Raw genomic sequence first — 21212 nt, forward strand, 5'->3', positions numbered from 1 at the left:
GGCTTCAGTCTACCACAGCAGCGCCTCTGAAGAGCTCAGTTTGTGGTTCTAGTTTATTTCACCCACTCCTCACACACGTGCACACACTCAATCAGCAGTGAATACAACCCAATGCACCACATCATCAGTTTAAAGAACTGCTCTCTTACCAATTGCTTTAGTCACTGTCATGTCTACTGTATCATTTGAAAGAAAAAAACACTTATCTTTTAATTTGCTCAATGGACTATATATGGATGTAGAGTCAGATGATGTATGCATGCATATTTGTCATAATAACATATTCATCTTGATAACATGCTACTCTGGAGTGCCTGATGCTTTATTTTTGGCTCTCACACCTCCCTGATTATAAAAGAGGATTTGTCTTTGATTAGAGCCTTTTAATGGGAACCCGACTTCCTGTCATGGTTTATGCAAAAAAACAAAAAGGTAGGACAGTATGTTGAAATTAAAATTAAAACTGAAGACAAAAATGTATAGATTTTCTTTGACCTGTATTGCACTTAAAACAATACAACAGCACATTATTTGATATTTTATCTCATGAACTTTATTATTTATTCAAAATAAACATTTATTTCAATTCTTGCAACACATTAAAAAAAGTTTGGATCGTAAAGCAATACCGCTTTATAAAGTTGTCATTCCTTCTCACAACACTTAAAATATGTTGAGGGGCTGAAGATGCCAAGTGATGAAGTGTTTCAAGTGTTATTTTGTCCCATTCTTCCTGTAGGTCTTAAAGTATGCAACTGTCCAGGGTTATAGTCATATTTTTCATTTCAAAATTCACCACACATTCTTGATTAGGGACAGAGGGGACAGACACCCTCTCCTTCCACAGCTATGCCTTTGTAATGTGTGCAGAAGGTGGATTTGCATTGTCTTGTTGAAATATCCCTGAAAAAGATGTTGTTTTGAAGGCAGCATATATGTTGCTCCAAAATGTACATTTCTGCATTAATGCTGACAAAAGTGTAAGTTGCCTTTGCCAAGGGCACTGACCCCATACCATGACAGACCCTGGATTTTGGACTTGTTGCTGGTAACAGTCTGGACAGTGCTTTTTTCTTTGGTCTGAAACATGGCATCCATTTCTTTCAAAAAAGACCCGGAATACTGATTTGTCTGACCACAATACACATTTCCACTGTGTGATGATCCATCCCAGATGCCTTTGACCCCAGAGAAGCCGATGGCGCTTCTGGACATGGTCAACATAAGGCTTGCTTTTTTCACAGTAAAGTTTTAATTGGTATTTGTGGATGAAACTCTGTATTGTAGTGCTTGACAAAGGTTTGCCAATGTAATCCTGAGCCCCTGTGGCTATATCAGTTATAGATGGATAACAGTTCTTGACGTAGAGCCGTCTGAGGGATAGGAGATCATGGGTGTTCAGCTTAGGCTTGCGCCCTTGCCCTTTATGCACTGGAATTCCTCCAGGTTTCTTGAATCATTTAATATTCAGTACCATAAAGGGTTAAATATTCAAATCCCTTACTATCTTTCTTTGAAGAATACTGTTTTTAAACATTTCAATTATTTTACATTTTTGGCACTTCCCCCATTGCCTGCTTGCCTCAGAGTAGAACTGAGTCTTCATTGTAAATATTGTTGACCTTCTACACCCACCTTGCCAGAGCTGATGGAATTTAATTGCTATGAATACATTTGTCTCTCTGAGTTCCAGTGATGTTTGCTGTAAACCTGAAATACACTAACAACAACAGCAGTGGACCTTATTCAGCTGCAAACCTTTCACTTATATAGCTCTCTGGCTATTTTCAAAATATAGGTATGTCCGAATATCTTTCAAATAAATGTATGAAAGCAGCTGTGACTAGAACAGTTTCTTTTTTTGTCCTAGACAAATCAATCAGCCAAACTTTAATCAAGCATGTTTTTGAGGAGCTGTTGTATGGAGATACACATTTTCTGTCATGAGGACCTTAGAATATTACTGGGGTAATTTACAACTGAGTTTTTCTGGTACTAAATTTAATAATTTATGACAGTGGTTTTCAAAGTGGGGGCCGCAGCCCCCTGGGGGGCCGCCAGGGGGTGCTAGGGGGGCCTCAGAAAGTTGGAGGGACGATAACAAAAAAATTGCGAAAAAATATATAGAGTGGGGGAAAAAGCCCCCCTTAAGGAAAATTCAGTTTTTCTCCAAGTTGAAATGAACCATGTGTTTAGTTTTAATCATAGTTTTTGACAACAGTGACATGAACAATAATGCCACCTAAAGTTTGCCTAAAGTTAATACTTAATTTTTTTTCTTTTAACAAAAACAAACATTGTGCCAAGGGGGCCTTTTACCCCCCCCCCCCAGTGGGGTAAAAGGCCCCCTGAGGTGGGGCCTCACTCAAAAAAAGCTGTTTGGATAGCAAAAGTGATTACTTAAGCCTATAATGTGAAAGAAACAAGAAAATATCCCTGAATTAATGAATAGATGCATTATTTTATTATATTTCGCATTTTAATTTCAATATAATATTTTTAATATTAAGTTCAAATTACTTGCTTTACTCAACCAGGTAAGCGAGATGTTATTAAAAACTATGTATCTACTATTCAGAAATGTATGAAATACAGTATGATAAAAGGAAATGATGCCCCCTGGGGGCCATTTACCCCGCCATTAAGGGGGCGTTTTACCCCACAGACTACACTTTTACAAAAAAGGGTCTTACTTTCAAAATGTGATTCAACTTTTTATACCTAATGTATTTTTTTAACGTACTGACTTGTCTACTCATACCACATACACAGCTGTGATATCTGACGAAATAGCAGCTATCTAAATACAGTTTTACTGATATCTGAAAATTATATCACTTACCATGAAATTTGATTTCTCTCTGCTGCATTGCTGATATGCGATCCACAGTGGATATTTGTATATCCCCGTTGTCAAGCCAGTCCATAGCAACAATAGAAATGTAACTTTGCACCATCTGGTGGTTATTTTGGGTAAAACAGGCCGGGGGCGTATTACCCCCCGGGGGCTTTTTCCCCCACTCTATACTTTTTTAAAATAATTATTATTAAATATATTGTAATTAGTTTTTTTAATCATTATTATAAAATATAATTATTAATAATAATACATCATATCGAAACGTTGTTTGCCATGCTCATCTCTCTGACTGCCTGTGACATTGCGGTTTGCGCCATTTATCAAGCTGCTTTGCTCCTCAAGCTAGCGTATTGCTAGCGCAAAATGGACAGGTTTTTGAAGAAGAGACCGAAGGATCAAACCAACAGCCCTGCTGTGGAGGACACTGCTGCGAAAAAAAACTAAGAAGTCCTGGCCAACTAAAATCCGAAAATATGAGGCAGCATACATTAAGTATGGCTTTACAGCCATACAGAAAAATGGCCATGATTGCCCGAAATGCGTCCTCTGTCTGGAGACCCTGTCAAATGAGTGCTTAAAACCTTCGAAACTTCAACGTCACTTGGTACAAAAACATCTGACAGATGCCGAAAAAACAGTAGATTTCTTCAGACACAAAGAAGAGCATTTGGTCAGGCAATCTGCTGCATTCACCCAGCAAGCTACTGTCCCTGAGCGGGCCCTGAAGGCATCATTTTTAGCCTCGTACCACATTGCTCATGCTAAAAAACCTCACTCAATTGGAGAAGATTTGATTTTACCAGCCACCAAAGACATTGTCTGAGAATTGCTTGGTGAGGATGCTGCCAAAAAAATCGATGCTGTCCCACTCTCTGATAACACCGTGAGCCGACGGATTGGTGACATGGCTCAAGACGTATCTGCTCAGCTGTTGGAGCAGGTGAGAGCCAGCAAATACTTCGCACTTCAACTGGATGAGAGCACAGATTTATCCAATGAGGCCCAACTGCTTGTGCACATCAGATTTATTTCACAGGAAAGATTTGTGGAGGAAATACTATTTTGTAAAGCACTTGAAAGAAGAACTACTGGGAAAGACATTTTTCAAGTTTTGGACGATTACATCGAGTCTAACGGATTGGACTGGACCCGTTGTGTGGGGGTGTGTTCGGATGGAGCCGCGGCAATGACCGGGAAGATCAGTGGAGTGACCGCTCTCATTAAGCAGAAGGCCCCGCATGTAGTGGCCACACACTGCATGCTCCATCGTGAGGCACTGGTCGCAAAAAGGATGGATAACGAGTTGAATCAGGTACTACAGGAGGTTATACAGTTTATTGTTCAGTGCGAAAATATTTGTGTTGAAAACATGTTAGTTAATAATATTCTTATGCTAAACAAATGTAACAATTATTGAATATTGAATAAAAGTAAGAGAAAACATTCTAAAAGTTGATGTTTCTTTACATATTTTGTAGCATTGTCTGTGGGTTTGCAAAGGGGGTCCCCGGCCAGAAGCTCATGCCGTTTGGGGGGCCTTGGCATGGAAAAGTTTGGGAACCCCCAATTTATGATATTCAATTTGTATTTAAAAAGTGAGATGGGAAAATGAGGGAAAGTGTAAACAAGCATCAACTTACAAATTTTCTTGGAAGCTTTTAAAAACTATGTCACTGTCATATAACGGGGGGGGGGGGGGGGGGGGGGGGGGGAATGACACAAAAAACAGCCCAAGCTCATGTTTTGATGGCATAAGTAATATAATTATTTGCAACAATTAGAAAAAACTTCATGGCCTAAACTCTTCTGACTAAACTTAAAATTCTTTTGAAATGTCACATTTCTGTCAATTTATATAAATAATAATTTCAATTAGAACTTAATATGAGGCACTAATTTGGTTTTAATGAATTCAAGGTTCCTGCTAATGATGAACCTAAACTTTTTGATTACTCTAATTTAATCTGTTTTGCTAATTTCAGGAGTGATTTTACTTTGTTTTTCTCAAAAATCCATACAGTTACAAGAAAAATGGTTGGTTATAATAATTGGTCAAAACCATGTGAGTTAAAGAAAAGGATATGTGTGGGAGGACTAAATAGTGATGGAGGGAGGGAGGGAGGGAAGGAAAGGGACAGAGTGAGTGAGGACTTCTTCTCAGTGGTGCACTCCTTTCTTCATTCACATTTCTCTGATCAGGGACGCATATGACTTCAGGGTGGTTTCAAGGTGAGTCAACCTTTGCCTTTACCTCGGCATACTTTTCTAACTAATATAATGTGTAATGTGAACAATATTTTTCTGAGTGGGAGAGTTTTATATATATATATATATATATATATATATATATATATATATATATATATATATATATATATATATATATATATCCATCCCAAAAGATTAATAATACTGTTTGTGGATTGGTTTAGCATTTGGAATTTACTAGTGCTACTTATAGCTCCTGGCTTTCCCTTTCTGGATTTGGTAAACCATGTTTTTGCATTATTTAGTCGGGGTCAAAAAATGATGTTTGTGTTACTAATTATATTGTCTGCACCTGAGAGTCATGAAAAGTATAGATAGGTCATGTGGTTTTACTTCCCTGCATGTTTGTGCTGACAGATTTTTTTTTAACCCCTGTGGTTGCCATTTTGTTTGGTGAACTAGGGACTCATATATACTGGGAGAGATTAATGAAATTAAATTTAAATGTTGTAAAAATGCACTTGTTAGTGAACCTATTGTTGACTAAGCTATTATACTGTATTACAGATTCACAAAAAGGTAGCTTGTAAAGGCAGGCAAGCTAAATATTGAAGGCCCATTTTCGGATTTGTAGCTAATGTGATTTAGTGAGCTTAAAGATCACCTGAAACGCAGCGAATCTGTAGGATAGATAAAAAGCAGAAAAAAATAATATTAATAAAGTGGTTTGTACACAGTTTTGTATGTTCATCATACTTTCATGTGGGTTTCCTCATGGTTCACTGGTTTCCTTCCAGTGTAAAAACCAAACAACCCCCTTTACTTAGTTGAGTTGACATATAATGGATTACTAAGTTGTGGAATAGGGCTAGTTACTGTCTTTTTATTATTTACTGTTTGATCTCAAATATATTACAAAGGCAAGAAATTGCACTAATTAACTTTTGACGAGGCATACCTGTTAATTGAAAAGCATTCCAGGTGACTACCTCATGAAGCTGGTTAAGATAATGCCAATTGTGTGCAAGGAGTCATCAAGGTAAATGGTGGCTACTTTGAAGAATCTAAACTATGAAACATATTTTGTTTAACACTTTCTTGTTTACCACATAATTCCATCTATGCTCCACATGCTATTTCATAGTTTTAATATCTTCAGTATTGTTCTACAATGGAGAAAATAGTCAAAATACAGAAAAACCTATGAATGCATGGGGTGTACAAACTTTTGACTGGTACTGTGAGTGGACTGGCTATGCAAAATTGTCCCTAGTTGTAAATGAGTGTGTTAATGATGCTCTGCGATCGACTGGTGTTCCATCCACGCTGAATTCTCCTGCGTTTCTCTCTGTGTTCCCTGGATTTTCTCCATATCCACCACGACCCTGACCAGGATAAAGTGCTTACTATGGATAAATGAATGATTGAGGTAGTAATAAGCACTTGTTAAACTGTGTTGCATTTCGGGCTTCATAGAGTTCTGACAGTTAATATGTTGAACAAATTAATAATGATGAACTTAATAGGAAAAACACCATAAATTGAGAAATAATTTTTTTTTCAGGAGTGCTGTGTTGACACTAATATGGCACTGGCTGTCTGTCTCTATTGGAGCTCCCTATTCCTTGTAGCTGCTCTTGCAGTTCCACGCTCTCCTGCTAACTCGGGCCGCACTCCACCTGCCAAAGTGCGTTTGGCAGGAATTGGGCGAAGAGACAATGAAGGCCGCATTGAAGTACTGCACAACAGTACATGGGGAACTGTGTGTGATGACGAGGTTGACATTAAACTGGCAAATGTGATTTGTAAAGAACTGGGCTTCCGGGGCGCCATCACATGGGCACACAGTGCCAAATATGGAGAGGGAGATGGTGAGTAATGAGCACCAAAGATAGCATCTGCTTAGGTTAATTTTTAAATATGACTTAACCTACCTGAGCTTGTAATTATCTTTGTAGAGGTGTAAGAAAACATCAAATAGTAGTAAATCAAAGCATCTTGATGGGCGTTGAAACGTATTTAAGATTATACCACAAGTCCAGATGCCTCGCCTTACCACTAACAGTCTTTCAGAATGATGGTCATAAATATAGTGTTAGAAGACATTTAAAGACAACTTTCTTCACAGCAGTGTGAAAGCCTAACTCTGCTGTTCTTTACATTGACCTGCCCTGCCCTATAATTTAACTTTAAGGCAACCATAAAGATCGTCAGTAAACCAAAGCAAGTGTAACACCACTTGGCCAGGCAGCACCATCATTAAAACTAAACAAAGGCTTCAGCCTGCCCATCTAACAAATACTTTACATTCTCTCAGACAGCTTCATGAGAACTCTCCTTCATTGTCTTTAATGGTGATTTGCATGGAGATATGTTTCAGGTTTTTGTATTGGCACTGCACGATATCATATTTTCAGACATTTTTTGTCCAGTCACACCACTGGTGCTATTTTTTATTAACATTCCTAACATGCTTTTTTGGTCACAGGTCCTATTTGGATGGATAATGTGCGCTGTGATGGTTCAGAGAAATCACTGAAAGAGTGCAAGTCAAATGGATGGGGTGTCCATGACTGCAAACACTCAGAGGACCTTGGAGTAGTGTGTAATCCTGAGAGAAGGCTGGACCAAGTGGTTTCTGGTGGGCCTAGAAGAAGTCCTTCCACTAGAAGAACTGTTACCCCCTCAAACCAGTGGCATGACATCTATTCCAATTCAAGAGCCCTCTCACAGGGTCAATTATCTAGACACCAGTTACATGTGCCGGTAAGCAGTCAGAGATATTTCAGAAAAGAATTTGATAGCAGACTTGTAAAGACTGTGAAAACTTGTAAAGACTGTGAAAACTGACACATCCCTGCGCATCACATGACCTTTAATGCAAGTGCTATCTAAGGAGAAGTCACAGCTGGAATGACATTCATTCTGATCATCTTTCAGACATATTTGTGTAGAATATTTGTGTTCAGACAGTTTTCACAGTCTTTACAAGTCTGCTATCAAATTCTTTTCTGAAATATTGATGGTTTATTTTCTCCAAATGGCAGCAGAGTTCTGCATTAAGTTTCTGTGTTATGGCAGTCATTTATTCACTTGTAGAACTAATGCCGCTTTTCCACTACCAACGCGGCTGAGTCGGGCTGAGCCGTGCCGTGCTGAGTTGGGCTGAGTCGAGCTGAGTGGGGCTGTTGGGGTTGCATTTCAACTACAACCGCGCTGAACCGTGCTGGCTGGAAGTGGGTGGACACATTGGGTGGAGTTAGCGAAAGTGGGTGGACGTCACGTGATGTCGTTAGGCGGCGCAAACAGTGACATCAGTGATCTTTTAAGCGGTAGTCTCACAACCCGGAGAGTAAACAATAAACATGGAGGACATGGAGTCGTTAGTGTTGCTGGTCTTGGTGCTGTGGCTTGTTGTCGCCGACAACGCCAACAGATACTGGCAAGAGCGTATAGATGAGGCGAGGCGCATAAGGCTTCATAATTCTCGTAATTCGTAATTCTCCTTCTTCCGGGTTTACGGTGTTTACAGATCCCGGCGTGCTCGCGGGGCGTGTGTGGGCATGTGAGGACACTTCTCCTCACCAATCAGTGCACAGGGGAGTGTCTCCTCACGCCCCTAGCCTCACTCAGCTCGGTTTGGCTCGCTTCAGCCTCACTCCAAAACCGTGCGAGTTTTGGGGGCTGAGCAGGGCTGAAGCGAGCTGAGTCGTGCTGTTCTTAGATAGTCGAAACGCGAGCCGTGTCAGGCTGAAGTGAGCTGAAGCGAGCTGAAGTGAGCTGAAAAAGGGTAGTGGAAAAGGGCCATAAATCATGATACCACTTTATTTTTGCTAATTCTATTTTAAATCCGGGCGGCATGGTGGTGTAGTGGTTAGCACTGTCGCCTCACAGCAAGAAGGTCCGGGTTCGAGACCCGTGGCCGGCGAGGGCCTTTCTGTGTGGAGTTTGCATGTTCTCCCCGTGTCCGCGTGGGTTTCCTCCGGGTGCTCCGGTTTCCCCCACAGTCCAAAGACATGCAGGTTAGGTTAACTGGTGACTCTAAATTGACTGTAGGTGTGAATGTGAGTGTGAATGGTTGTCTGTGTCTATGTGTCAGCCCTGTGATGACCTGGCGACTTGTCCAGGGTGTACCCCGCCTTTCGCCCGTAGTCAGCTGGGATAGGCTCCAGCTTGCCTGCGACCCTGTAGAACAGGATAAAGCGGCTAGAGATAATGAGATGAGATGAGATGAGATGAGATGAGATGAGATGAGATGAGATGAGATTTTAAATCCCCAAGATATCACTATAATTAGAGTATCTGAACACCCTTCTAACATGGTCCAGTTTCTCTTCTGTATTGTTCTTTAGTCTAGCAGTAAAGTGAAGATTCAGGAAGTTCGTTTGAGGCCAATTTTGATGGCTACGAAGAAACATGCCCTAGTGACACAGGGTGTGGTGGAAGTGAAGCATGCTGGGAGATGGAGGCAGGTGTGTGACAAAGGCTGGAGTCTGAACAGCAGCATGGTGGTGTGTGGTATGCTGGGATTCCCTGATGCAGTGCAGCCCAACCTGAAGGCTTACAAGTAGGTCTTTCTTTTACATCTCTGAATTTTTGTGCGGTAGACATGATCTAAACCTGACACTAAAGACACTATTACCAGTTGTTAATATGAGAAACCTTGTTTTAAGTTGTTACTCATTTTTAAGAATTAATTTTATTTCTCTAATAATTAATAATGATATTTTTTATTTCATATACACAGCTAGTCAGGTAGTTTTATTGGATAGTATTCCAAACAGTCCTATGATAATGTACTAATGATGGTTCTATACTCATATTAGAAAGGGGGAGAGAAGATGTATTGCATAACATGCCCTTAAGTTACCTCCTCTACTTACCAGAGCAGATCTTTTATTTGTATTATCTCCTCCCTCTGGATACCTCTTACAAACTCGAACACTTAGGCAGTGATTTAAAGATGGCTCAGAATTTACCAGTGTTATCTGTGCACCCAATTTTGGAGATGAAGTGCCTTTGGGTTTCTGTTAAAAGGCCTAATATCCCTCTTGATTGCTCTTGTAGGACAACATCAATTTGAAACCACAAAATGTCTTTTAGTGGATAGAGCATCTGTTTGTTATACTAATGGGTTTATTGGCAGTGACCCTCCTGACTTTCCTTTTAAACTATCCAGTCATCCCATATTTTCACCTGTGTTTATTGTGTTAATCATCTGCTGGTTCAGTTATCACAGAACTCCACCATTACAGCATATTTACATAGTCATTTTTAATTAAATGATGGTAATACTTAAATGTTCAGCACAGTGTTAATTAATTAACAAGTATTATACACTGTTAGAAATAGGGGTACAGTAGGAGTCCATTTCTGTCCCCCAAGGTACAATCTACACTAATGGCTCATTAGTAGGCCTCAAGATAACTATGTGTACCTTTTTGGGGCCAAAAAAGTACATATATATTCCCAAGCAGTATATAAAGGGTACAAATAAGTACCTTAGAGGTACTGCCCCAGTGACAAGCCATTGTGCCTCTAAAGGTACAATAATGTTCTTTATTTTTTTCATGGTCCGGTTTCCATCAAATCCTGTGCTCTGATTGGCTGGCGAGCGGGTCCATATCCTATGATATGGACCCCAGTTACGGACCCCGGTTATGGACCTCTGGCGACTCGCTCGTTCACAACAACAACAAACATAGTAGCATTTTTTGTCAACATTTTATCTTTTTTTTTTTACAAGATTTATTTATAAGATTATCAAAAATCTTATAAATTTTTGCCAGCATTTCTCAGGAGAATAGCATTAATTTTACATCATGGATAGCGATAATGACAGTCTACACAGCAAAAGCGAGTTTTACTACCCTGAGGAAGAAGAAATAAAAGAAAACATTTCAGGAGAAAGCTAAAAACCTCTAACTTGCTAACGCAGAGCAAAAACATGGCTGAATCCTGAATGACTCAATTTTGTATAAATAGGGGACTACATAGGCAGCAAAATGTAGTTTTTTTCCTGCCATGGAAGTGCACTTGTATACCGAGGAGGAAGCAATTTGCATTACAGCCGTGAATGAGGATTCAAAATGGCGGCTCGCCTCGGCTCGGTTTTCCCTTTCGGGCGCTCTTGTTTTCTGTTAGAATTTGGTAAAGAAAAAAATAAATATATTATTTACCAGCTTAAGGTTGGTCCATATGGTGAAATACCGTGACCTCGGCCTTGAATACTGACCTCGGCCCAGAGGGCCTCGCTCAGTACTTTCAAGACCTCGGTCACGGTATTTCACCATATGGAACTCCCAGCTGGTAAATAACATATTTATTTTCTGAGAGTGTACTGACTTTATGAACATGGCTCATATTTCAAGCTCAATTCTCATTTCAATATATACATCAATGTTGAATTAAAAAAAAATCCCCAATACCCTACACACAGGATGTATAGGATACATCCTTGTACCTGTAGTATACATCTTTTCCCTCGAGGTGCATTTAAAATGTCTTCAAAGCTTTAGTCTGAAAACTAACGATGGTCCATTTATATGGCTTAAATCATTTTAAAGGTATACTGTATCCACGTTTCCAGGTGAAAGGTTCATATTAAATGGTACAAAAGATGTACCATTGAAGATGACACCCCAGCAAAAAAGAAAGGTACAGTTTAGTATCTTTTTTCCCTGAGAGTGCAGTCTTACTTCCACCAAACATTCGTTTTAAAAGGATGACTAGACCTGTGACAATTTCACTGCAATATGATGTGGAATTCAATATGTTAAGATTCCACAGCCCAGACAAATACCTAAATAATGATTTATGATTCATAGCAGTAGCTGAGCAGGATCTACCATTTCAGCATGTTCAGCTTGGAGTTATTAGTCAAGCAGACAGAGCTATATTCTGGTAAATTGGAAATGGCTGAAGTTGTCATTCCTAATGTATGCCACTGCAAACAAAGTGATGGTACTTACAGTATATTATCAAGCAGACTCAGCTACAGAATGGGATGGTTGATGACATTTGTGCTGTGGAAATAAAAGTATTAGTTGAGGTATTAGCTGTGCACGTGAATCTGCATGATGAGTGTTTCTTTCTTCACAAGCTTTTTTTTTTGTTTCAGCCCTTGAAGTTATCAATAGCGTGGCGTGATATACAGTATCAGGAATGTGATATGTATCTGTGCTTACATTTTGTCGTAGGCCATTTAAAATCCTGTCATGTAACACAATTCAACAGCATCACATATTAGATTTTATATAGATATACAGCACATACCGGTATAGAGGTTAGAGTTTGTCCTATCCTCAAGGGCACTTTTGGTTTTTTTCAAGACTTTGACAAAGGAAGGCAATTGAAACATTATCTCTGTACTGTACCTGTTAAACATTGCACAACACCACTAAAATCAGATTTGGGTAAATTTGGTATCTGAATTCTAGTAAAAACCAATATAGTCAGTGAGCAATGGTTTTAGAGTCATTTAAGGATGTCTAGTATGTGCATGAGCACACATGTAAAAGCTTAAGTGCCAGTCTATGGCACTGTGTGGTGGCCTCAGAATCCTCTCACAGCGCCACATGGACAGGAAATGTATTTTTAGGCCTTTAGAATGATGCCTTTTCTAGAAGATAAATACAGGATAGTAGTGCAGCTTAGGAGGTCCAGTCCTTCTCACTTTCTCAGAAAGATCTGCTCTTTTAATAGTATTAATTCACAGAATTCTCTATCATACAGTCATTTCCCAAAAAAATTAGCAGCACTGATTAGAATTAGAGCAGTTTAAAAAAAAAACAGGCTTCAGTTTCTTGGGCAAAATAAAAATAAAGCTACATCACAGCTACATCTTCTGCTTCCATAGTTAGTTAGAAATAATTTGAGACACTGTATACACCTGCTATTCATTTGCACTGTTGACTAACGTCTCTGTTTTTTATTGTAAAATTTGTGGCTTAGTAAAACTTTTGAGCAATTACACCCTGGCATAGAGTATGAATCTGCTGTTATCAAATAAGCTAAGCACAACTGGACTTGTATATATATATATATATATTTTGTACTAAAATGACTACCCGAACACCCTCAAGAAACTGTGGTGCCTTCAAATGTGCTTCAGATATTTGTCATATTGCGTCTTATGTTAGTTGTAGCGACTAGACTGAAGCTATCTTTAGGAGTATGCTAAAGCGTCCTTCCCTTTAAACTGGGAAATATGGACATGCAAATTTTAATTCTATTATAAAATACTTCTTTTTTAACAAAAGATTAACTAATGTAGAATAAGTATTAAAAAAACTGTTGAGGTGGACTCATGGTTTGATATTAAGCTTCTTTTACATCTGTTTTCATGTAATCTAAAGCTTGAGGAAAAAAGTGATAGCTGATTTAAACACTAATATTAGTGCTTTCAGTGTGTTGTAAGATGGTGCTGTTTTATCTAGAATTTGAGCTTATAGTGAGGTCAGTGAAATCTGTGGCTGACTTTCAAGACAATCTCCATTTATCCTGCTCGAACTTGGATTGTAAATTCACCCACCTCCTGACCTCACCATGTTGTACGTGTCTGAACACCATGCAGCTCCAGACATGACCAAGGCAGACAGGGCAAAGGCTTCATTCGCCCACTCAGCGTCTAAGTCCAGGTAGCTCCACCCACCCTCTGTTGGGTGCTTTGCTGAAGATATTGTAATTACATGTTAAAGAGCTGAGGATTTCTGAGATTCTCATGTACAGGGAAAATGGGGATTCAATTATAGCTGTGCTGTATGGACTGCTGCGTCAGCGCCAGACTCTGGGTTTCATCACAAAGAGATTCAAAGACTTCGACCACTGTCTGCTTTAATTATCCTATTGCTTAAGTTCTTTTATAGTCAGGTATCAATTTAACTTTTTTTTTGTTGTTGTTGACCAGTACTGTCTGCCATGCTTGTAAATTTTAATGGACATATCTTGTCATATCTTTAACTTTTGTTTTCAGCCCTGGGATAGTGATCATTGTACAAATTAGGTGGATGTAGAAGAATGCATTATCTGTTTTTATATTTGTATATTTAGTTGACCTGAAAGGGACTCCCTTGGCAAATGTTTTAAGTTGAAGAACTGTCACTTCCTAAAATCAAATTATTCTAGGGGTTTAAGCTGAGAGTTCTCGGCCTAAGTGCATCTCCATTGTGTGCTGCTTTAAATCATCATCATCATCATCATTGTTTAAGCCTGAAGGTTTAAACTAGCTGACCACTGCATAAGACATGAAAAACTCCCAGCAAACTCATCAGTACTCTGGGAGCTGAAGCACGGTCAGGCCTCATGAGGAGGACAGTTCCTGATGTACATTGATCAGCTTAAGCGGGACACTGGTCTAGAGGTCTGCGCGGGTCGGATTTTTCAGTCCCGCTCCCGCCCGCGCCCGCAAAGAATTATGATTTTTCAGTCCCGCTCCCGCCCGCGCCTGCCATATTTTGTCCCGCTCCCGCCCGCAAATCCTGCATGATGCAGACGTTCGCGTTATTTCTCAGGAAAGTTCTTGTCTTGACACAGTGTGATGGTGCCCCGCCCCCTACTTTGAGTGGATTTGAGCATAAATATCTACAGCTCACATTCACGTTTGTTATTATTTACCTTGTTTCTGAATTCGGAATGTTGAAATGGCAACATGTAGACCTAATAATAATAATTATTTAAGTAGGCTAATCATTTAAGTATGCGCTCTCCCGTGGTGCGTCTCCTATGAATAATTAGTGTGAAAGGAGAGATGGATCGCACTCTTGAACTTATTCTTTTAGTTACATTTCTTTTCAGTTGTTTTTAGCAGCAGAAGGAGACAAATGTTTCGGCTGTTGCCTTCGTCAGTGTCTCTAATAATAATAATAATAATAATAATAATAATAAAAGACAGGCGAGCACGTAATTCCAAGTGGAAATTTGGTATATTTATTGTTCAGCCATACAAAACATTAGGCTAACCCAGTTTACATTTGTAAAGCATTTCTAACTAAAATGTCCGATTTCAGGACTCTTGACTTTTTAACGGTAAATGTACCTCTTTTTAAAGCAGCACTTACTTTTGAAGCACTGTGAGCTTCAGTAAAGGAGCTCTGCTCTTCTGCCATGATCGGAGATCTCAAACACGGAAGAGGAAAGGAATCAGAAACGTACGAGAGTTATTTATCCTCTCCTGGATCAGAATCAGAATTCTGATGACCAGCTCATCTAAGGTGTCATTGAGGCATCATGTTAGTGTGGGTCACTGGAGGCTGGGTGTGAACGGCGACTCATTAGAGTGATCAAAGGATTGCCCGTTAGGGTGATCAATGGCAAATTTAAGATGCCATTCCTCACTCAATCTGGCAATCTGACTCTCTCTGCAAATTTAGGCATCTTAAAATGTTTTTATTAATGCCAAATAAAATATCCAGCACAAATTATATATGATAGACATAAATTAATAATTTATAAATTTTATTTTAAACACGTTTTTAGTTAGCGGGACTGCAGCTTATCACCGCTCCCGCCCGCACCCGCATATGTGCACTCCCGCTCCCGCCCGCGCCCGCATATGTGCACTCCTGCTCCCGCCCGCGCCCGCAATGAGCTTTCAAAATTTGTCCCGTGCCGCACTGCTTTGCGGCGGGTCCCGCGAGTCCAGCGGGACTCCCGCGGGAGTGCAGGGCTCTACACTGGTCTTGAATCCACAGCAGAATTACACTCCATTATGTGGGATAACATTGCATGGCATGCTTTCGTAGTTGCCTGAGGGGACTCGCCATGATGCTGCTTTTCTCTTAAAGTAACTGTCAACTGTGGATTCTGAAGACTGCACTCAGCAAATTGTATAACAACTAGAGAGGCGAGTCATCAATTACTTAACTATAGGAGGCTTACTGAAACTAACTTTCATGATGTAATGATCCTGTAGTCGAACAGCCAATCAACAAATCTCCTACTGTTACGACTACTGCTATGGGTATTTCTATTAATGAACGAACAGCTTGGCTAATATGACAATCCTGCAGATTAAACGAGAACATGCTACAATAAAAAAAAAGTCATTTTTACTGCACTTTTTTTCAGATATGATATGTTTTACATAGTATTCCCTGCAGAACTGTCAGACTTTTGACAGAATTGTAAATTGCAAACATGTAAAAATTAAGTGATCCATTTATTTTATGTTGCTGTTGTTTTTTATTTTCTCTGAATGTACTATCAGCAATATAAGCAATAACAGAGGACACGAGTGAGATTCAGTAAGGAAGAGTGTGTGTGTGTGTGTGTTGAATGAATCCTAAAAACAGTAGCATGATTGTTGCGTCAAAACAGACTAGCCCTCCCTATCATTAAGCTTTGCTGGTTCAGTAGTAAAGTAAGGGTGTAACTCTGAGACTAATTACATGAGCAGGTGGGTATTTTCAAGCCCAAGTCTGTCAGAACAAATTTAAAACAATCATGTGAGAAGAGATGGCTGGTGGACTGTAGACTGAATACTTCACTCATGTTCCACACTTCATTTTGCCCTCAAGCCATAATGTTTATGGAGGTTGTTGATAGCGATTCTGTGAACAAATGATTCAGGGAGAATCCTCGTGTGTGGAACTGATTCATTTGGCTGAGGTGTTAAGGGATCACAGACATTTCCTCAAACTTTGCCACCTGAAACATCAGCAGATGTGAACTACATTTTTCTAGTCAGTGGTAGTTGGGAAAATATGTTATAGCACTGAATAATATATAAACTCAAAGGCTTCCTGAAAGCTAAACTTGCAATAATGTCCTCTTTGTCATCAATCACAAATCCAGCAGTAGTGGCTTTTCTGTGGTTCTCTACACTGTAAAAAAAAAATCCATTGTTTTTACGGAAAAATACTGGCAGCTGTGGTTGCCAGAATAATCCTGTTAAAAATACAGTGAAATGTAAACAACATTACAGAATAACTTGTACATTTCACTGGGATTCCATGTACAGTTAATGATAACTAAATGTAAATTTTACAGGTATTCAATGTACAATAATCAATACATAACTGTTAATTTTACGGATATTCATTGTACAATAAACAATGATTGCATGAACATTTCACCGGGATTCAATGTAAAATGATGGTTACAAGCAATGATCTACTAGACAGATATTTTATTTGATTTAGAGTTTTACGAAATGTGCCGGAGAGCCTCTACTGACATTTTTAAAAAAAATTTTAACAGGGCAATAATGTAATTTTAACTATCACATTCTGTTTTAGTATTACAGTTTGTCTGTGTTTAAACTACAACAATTTGTAAATTCTACAAAAAAATTTGATCAATTCAACATATTCTTACTGTTAAATTAACAGTGGTATTTGGTCAGGAGTTTTACAGTATACTGATGTAAATTACACACTGCTTCATTGTTTTTGTATTTACAGTTTTTTTATGTCATGATTTTACATAAATTCACTGGAGCATTCTTATTTTATCATGAGCCACAGAAGGTGCTACTTTAGCCTGCATCTGATTCACAGTTTTTTGTGGCTTATACAAAACCTCAACAGATCATCCATTAAAAACAGTACAGTTGCCTCTGCATTTTAGAGTTTACTAATCAGCGACAGGAAATGTTAACCTGACCAGAGGATACTGAAGATTTATTATGTACACCATGTGTCTTTGATATGTATTGCACATGCAGTGGATGCTCCAGGAATGAGTTCTCTTCCACAGACTTGTTTGTGATTTTTACTTTGAATCCGGTCAGCTGAAACTCCTTGAAGGTCAGTTTGCTTTGTGGGCAGTCTTGCCTTTCCCATTCCAGGATACTCATGCTCCTGAAAAGGTCTGTTTTTTAAATCAACAATTTTGAAAGCTTTCTCAGATCAAAAAATGTTGTAGACCAAAACTACATGTGTCTTTTTGGCTGTATGCTGGTATTTCCACGCTGGTATTTCCTAGCAGTGACACCCATATTTGCAACTGGATTTGCTGTTTGTTCTTTCAAGCGAATATAAACATTCCTGGATTGCTTGATTTTATCCTCTCTAAGGGTTACCATTTCAACCACCATTTCTCGTAATAGCAGTTATGTGGCTTACAGTTGGACATTTGACAAGTACAGAGCAGATCAGAGAACCTGAGTAAACTGAGAGTTCAACATTTTTCTAAGTATTACATGTCTGTGGTGATATGGACAATCGTTCCATATATATTATATACACAAATTTTACAGTTTGCACTTGTGACCTTAGACACTGAACATTCCATCAAAACCCTTCCATACATACACAGAACATTCTGTCTGTATCAAAAAATATCCTGGATAAAAGAGTGTAACTGTCACTGACTTGGTCAAGATACAGGAAAAATCTGTTTTTACTGAAAATGTCTACCGCAAAACCACACATGCTCCCACATGCTTGTTTTGTTTTCTTAGATATTTATATATTGAGTATATTTATCCATATACTTAGTGTCAAACCCATTTTATTTATTTGATTCTAAATGGTTTGGTTCATTGTGAGCAGCACCATAAAAATAGACACCCTGACTTATATGTTGTCTTTTCTGTTCTTACAGAAAAATATGGGATGAAAAGGTTAAGGATCCATCTACCAGGTATGACATTTTTCTGACTTCTTAGGTGTTTCTCTCTTTTCAAGGCAGTGAAATATGTATTAATGAGCTAAACACAAACATGAATACAAGGTTTAACATTATAATTATATATAACACATAATTAGATTATGTCGCACGTCACACAGCACTAACCAACATCTCTGCTATAAAGTTCACGCCTCTACACCTTTTTGGCATCGTAACCTGACTTGACCGCTCTTTCCCTCTTCCCACAGGCTGAGTTTTATGGCCAAAAAGAAGAGTTTTTGGGTGGAGAAAGTGCATTGCCTTGGTACAGAGCCCAGGCTGGCAGAGTGTCATACGCAGCTCTCCATTCCTCACAGTTCTACGCCATGTAAAAATGGACGCTTTGCAGTGGCCCACTGCAAACCTGGACCGCAATTTTCACGCATGTCCTCAGGAAGGCCTCAAGCCCCACATCCTGTCAAGGTATAGCTATTCTAATTTCATTAGAAGACATTGGGGTAGAACAGTATGCAAAACTTTGGGTCTGATAACAAGAATAAAAACTGCGGAAATTTTAGCATTTTCTGATTCACAAAGCATCGTCTTCTTTCACTGAAGCTCAGAGAAGCAAGTAATAGCAGTCATAATAAAAATAATTCATCATGTGGTGTGTATTTTGCCCTCCTGTAGCTGGCAGTACGTTTGAAGTCAGGACCTCGCTTGGGTGAGGGCAGGGTGGAAGTTCTGCGTGAAGGAAAGTGGGGAACTGTGGTTGATCATCTTTGGAATCGTGTTTCTGCCAGTGTGGTGTGCAGAGAACTGGGCTTTGGTACTGCCAAAGAGGCTCCTACTGGAGCCCACATGGGCCAAGGTAAGACATTTAGATATTGTACTGCTATAGGGCGGCACAGTGGTGCAGTAGGTAGGTAGTGTTGTCACCACACAGCTCTAGGGTCCCTGATTCTATCCTGAGTTTGGGTTACTGTCTGTATGGAGTCATGTTCTCCTTGGGCATGAGTGGGTTTCTTATGGGTTCTCCTGTTTCCTCCCACCTCCCAAAAACATGCCAGTAGGTGGATTGGCTAAGTTAAATTGCCCCTATGTGTAAATGAATATGTACATGACACCCTGCAATAGACTGGTGTCCCATCCATTGTGTATTCCCACCTCATGCCCAGTGTCCCAAGGAAATGCTCCTGTTCCAGAGCAACCCTGACTAATGTCAAACGGTTACTGAAAATGAGTGAGTGTATTGCTTTTGTGATATTCTGAAAGGACTTGAGGGGTTTAGCATGATGAGACAGGATATTAAGTCAGTTAAGTCAATCTAGTTCCTGTGGTAACCTTCCATGACAGCTATAATTAAATGAACCAGCAATTATTATTATTTTTATTTTTGAAAGGTAAATGTTGCGTGCTGCATATTTGTCCTTTTTTTTTTCCCCTCAAGCCAAATCAATTATAGTAATACAAAAGTAGGATTGTTCTTTTTATGGAGGAGCATAATTAAGTACTAATACCTCATTTATACTGAATTAACTTAATGCTGGATAATGCTGGAAACATGAGTGCTCTGTTGCACTTCCAGAGACTCCCAAAGTGTCCATCCCTCCGTGCATATATCTCATCTCATTATCTCTAGCCGCTTTATCCTGTTCTACAGGGTCGCAGGCAAGCTGGAGCCTATCCCAGCTGACTACGGGCGAAAGGCGGGGTACACCCTGGACAAGTCGCCAGGTCATCACAGCCGTGCATATATCAATTTGCAAAATAAACACATTCATTTATTATTTAGCTTATACACTGCAATTTTGATTCATCTTCATGCTACAGTACATAAGGTGGAAGTAACTGAACCTAACACTCCTACCCAATATACTGTACTTAATATTCTGCATATTTTCTTCATATTCCATATTTTGTCTTTTCTCAAAACCAAAAATTAATAAATTTTCCCACTATCCGTTCCTACTGGGTGGGTTCCCTTTTAAGACCGATTCCTGTCTAGGTTTCTTCTTTGTGCTCGTTCAAGGATTTTTTTTTTCTTGCCATGCTTGCTCATTAGCGTTTCTAGGCTGCTTTGTGAAAATGTTTATTGCTGAAATCAATTTACAATTCCAGTGGAATTAAACAGAAAAGACTAGACTACATAGACCAACCCATTATAAGAAACTTTAGCTATGCCAACTTCCAACAAAATTAGCAGCTGAAATGAAGTTTAATGCAAGCAGTTAAGCTAAATATACAAACAATTTAAAAATCAACTAAATATGCCATAGCTTCTGAACACACAGTGCAATTTGATTAAATTTAGTGTGTGGTCAGCAGATCTTGCATGATGATTCAAAGCTGTTTTACAAATATTACACGAAAATAGCCATGACTTTTGAATAACACTTTCTAAGGAAACATGGTTCAATCAAGGTAAAATGTTGTATGCTGCACATTTGGGTTAGTCTGCAGTCCAAGGATTACAGAATTATTTAAAATACATGGCCACCATCACTGTAATTAATGCTCCAGAATGTTGACTTTTTCATGGGCAGGTTAAGATGTATTTCTGTAACATATTAATTAGTCCAGTTGGTTGGGT

At 39.1% G+C, this 21212-nt stretch overlaps 1 protein-coding gene across 1 annotated transcript in view; it reads left to right on the plus strand.

Moving 5' to 3' along the window:
- The first annotated feature begins 6653 nt into the window (after positions 1-6653).
- Positions 6654-21212, plus strand: part of loxl4 (lysyl oxidase-like 4) — a 40004-nt gene continuing 25445 nt past the window's right edge. Inside the window, exons 1-6 of the mRNA XM_060924728.1 lie at positions 6654-6939; positions 7557-7834; positions 9421-9635; positions 18614-18652; positions 18889-19102; positions 19310-19490. Of these exons, the coding sequence (XP_060780711.1) occupies positions 6654-6939; positions 7557-7834; positions 9421-9635; positions 18614-18652; positions 18889-19102; positions 19310-19490 (1213 nt within the window). The remainder of the gene's footprint in view (positions 6940-7556; positions 7835-9420; positions 9636-18613; positions 18653-18888; positions 19103-19309; positions 19491-21212) is intronic.

The sequence above is a fragment of the Neoarius graeffei genome, chromosome 7 (genome assembly GCF_027579695.1).
Source record: "Neoarius graeffei isolate fNeoGra1 chromosome 7, fNeoGra1.pri, whole genome shotgun sequence".
Classification (NCBI taxonomy): Eukaryota; Metazoa; Chordata; class Actinopteri; order Siluriformes; family Ariidae; genus Neoarius; species Neoarius graeffei.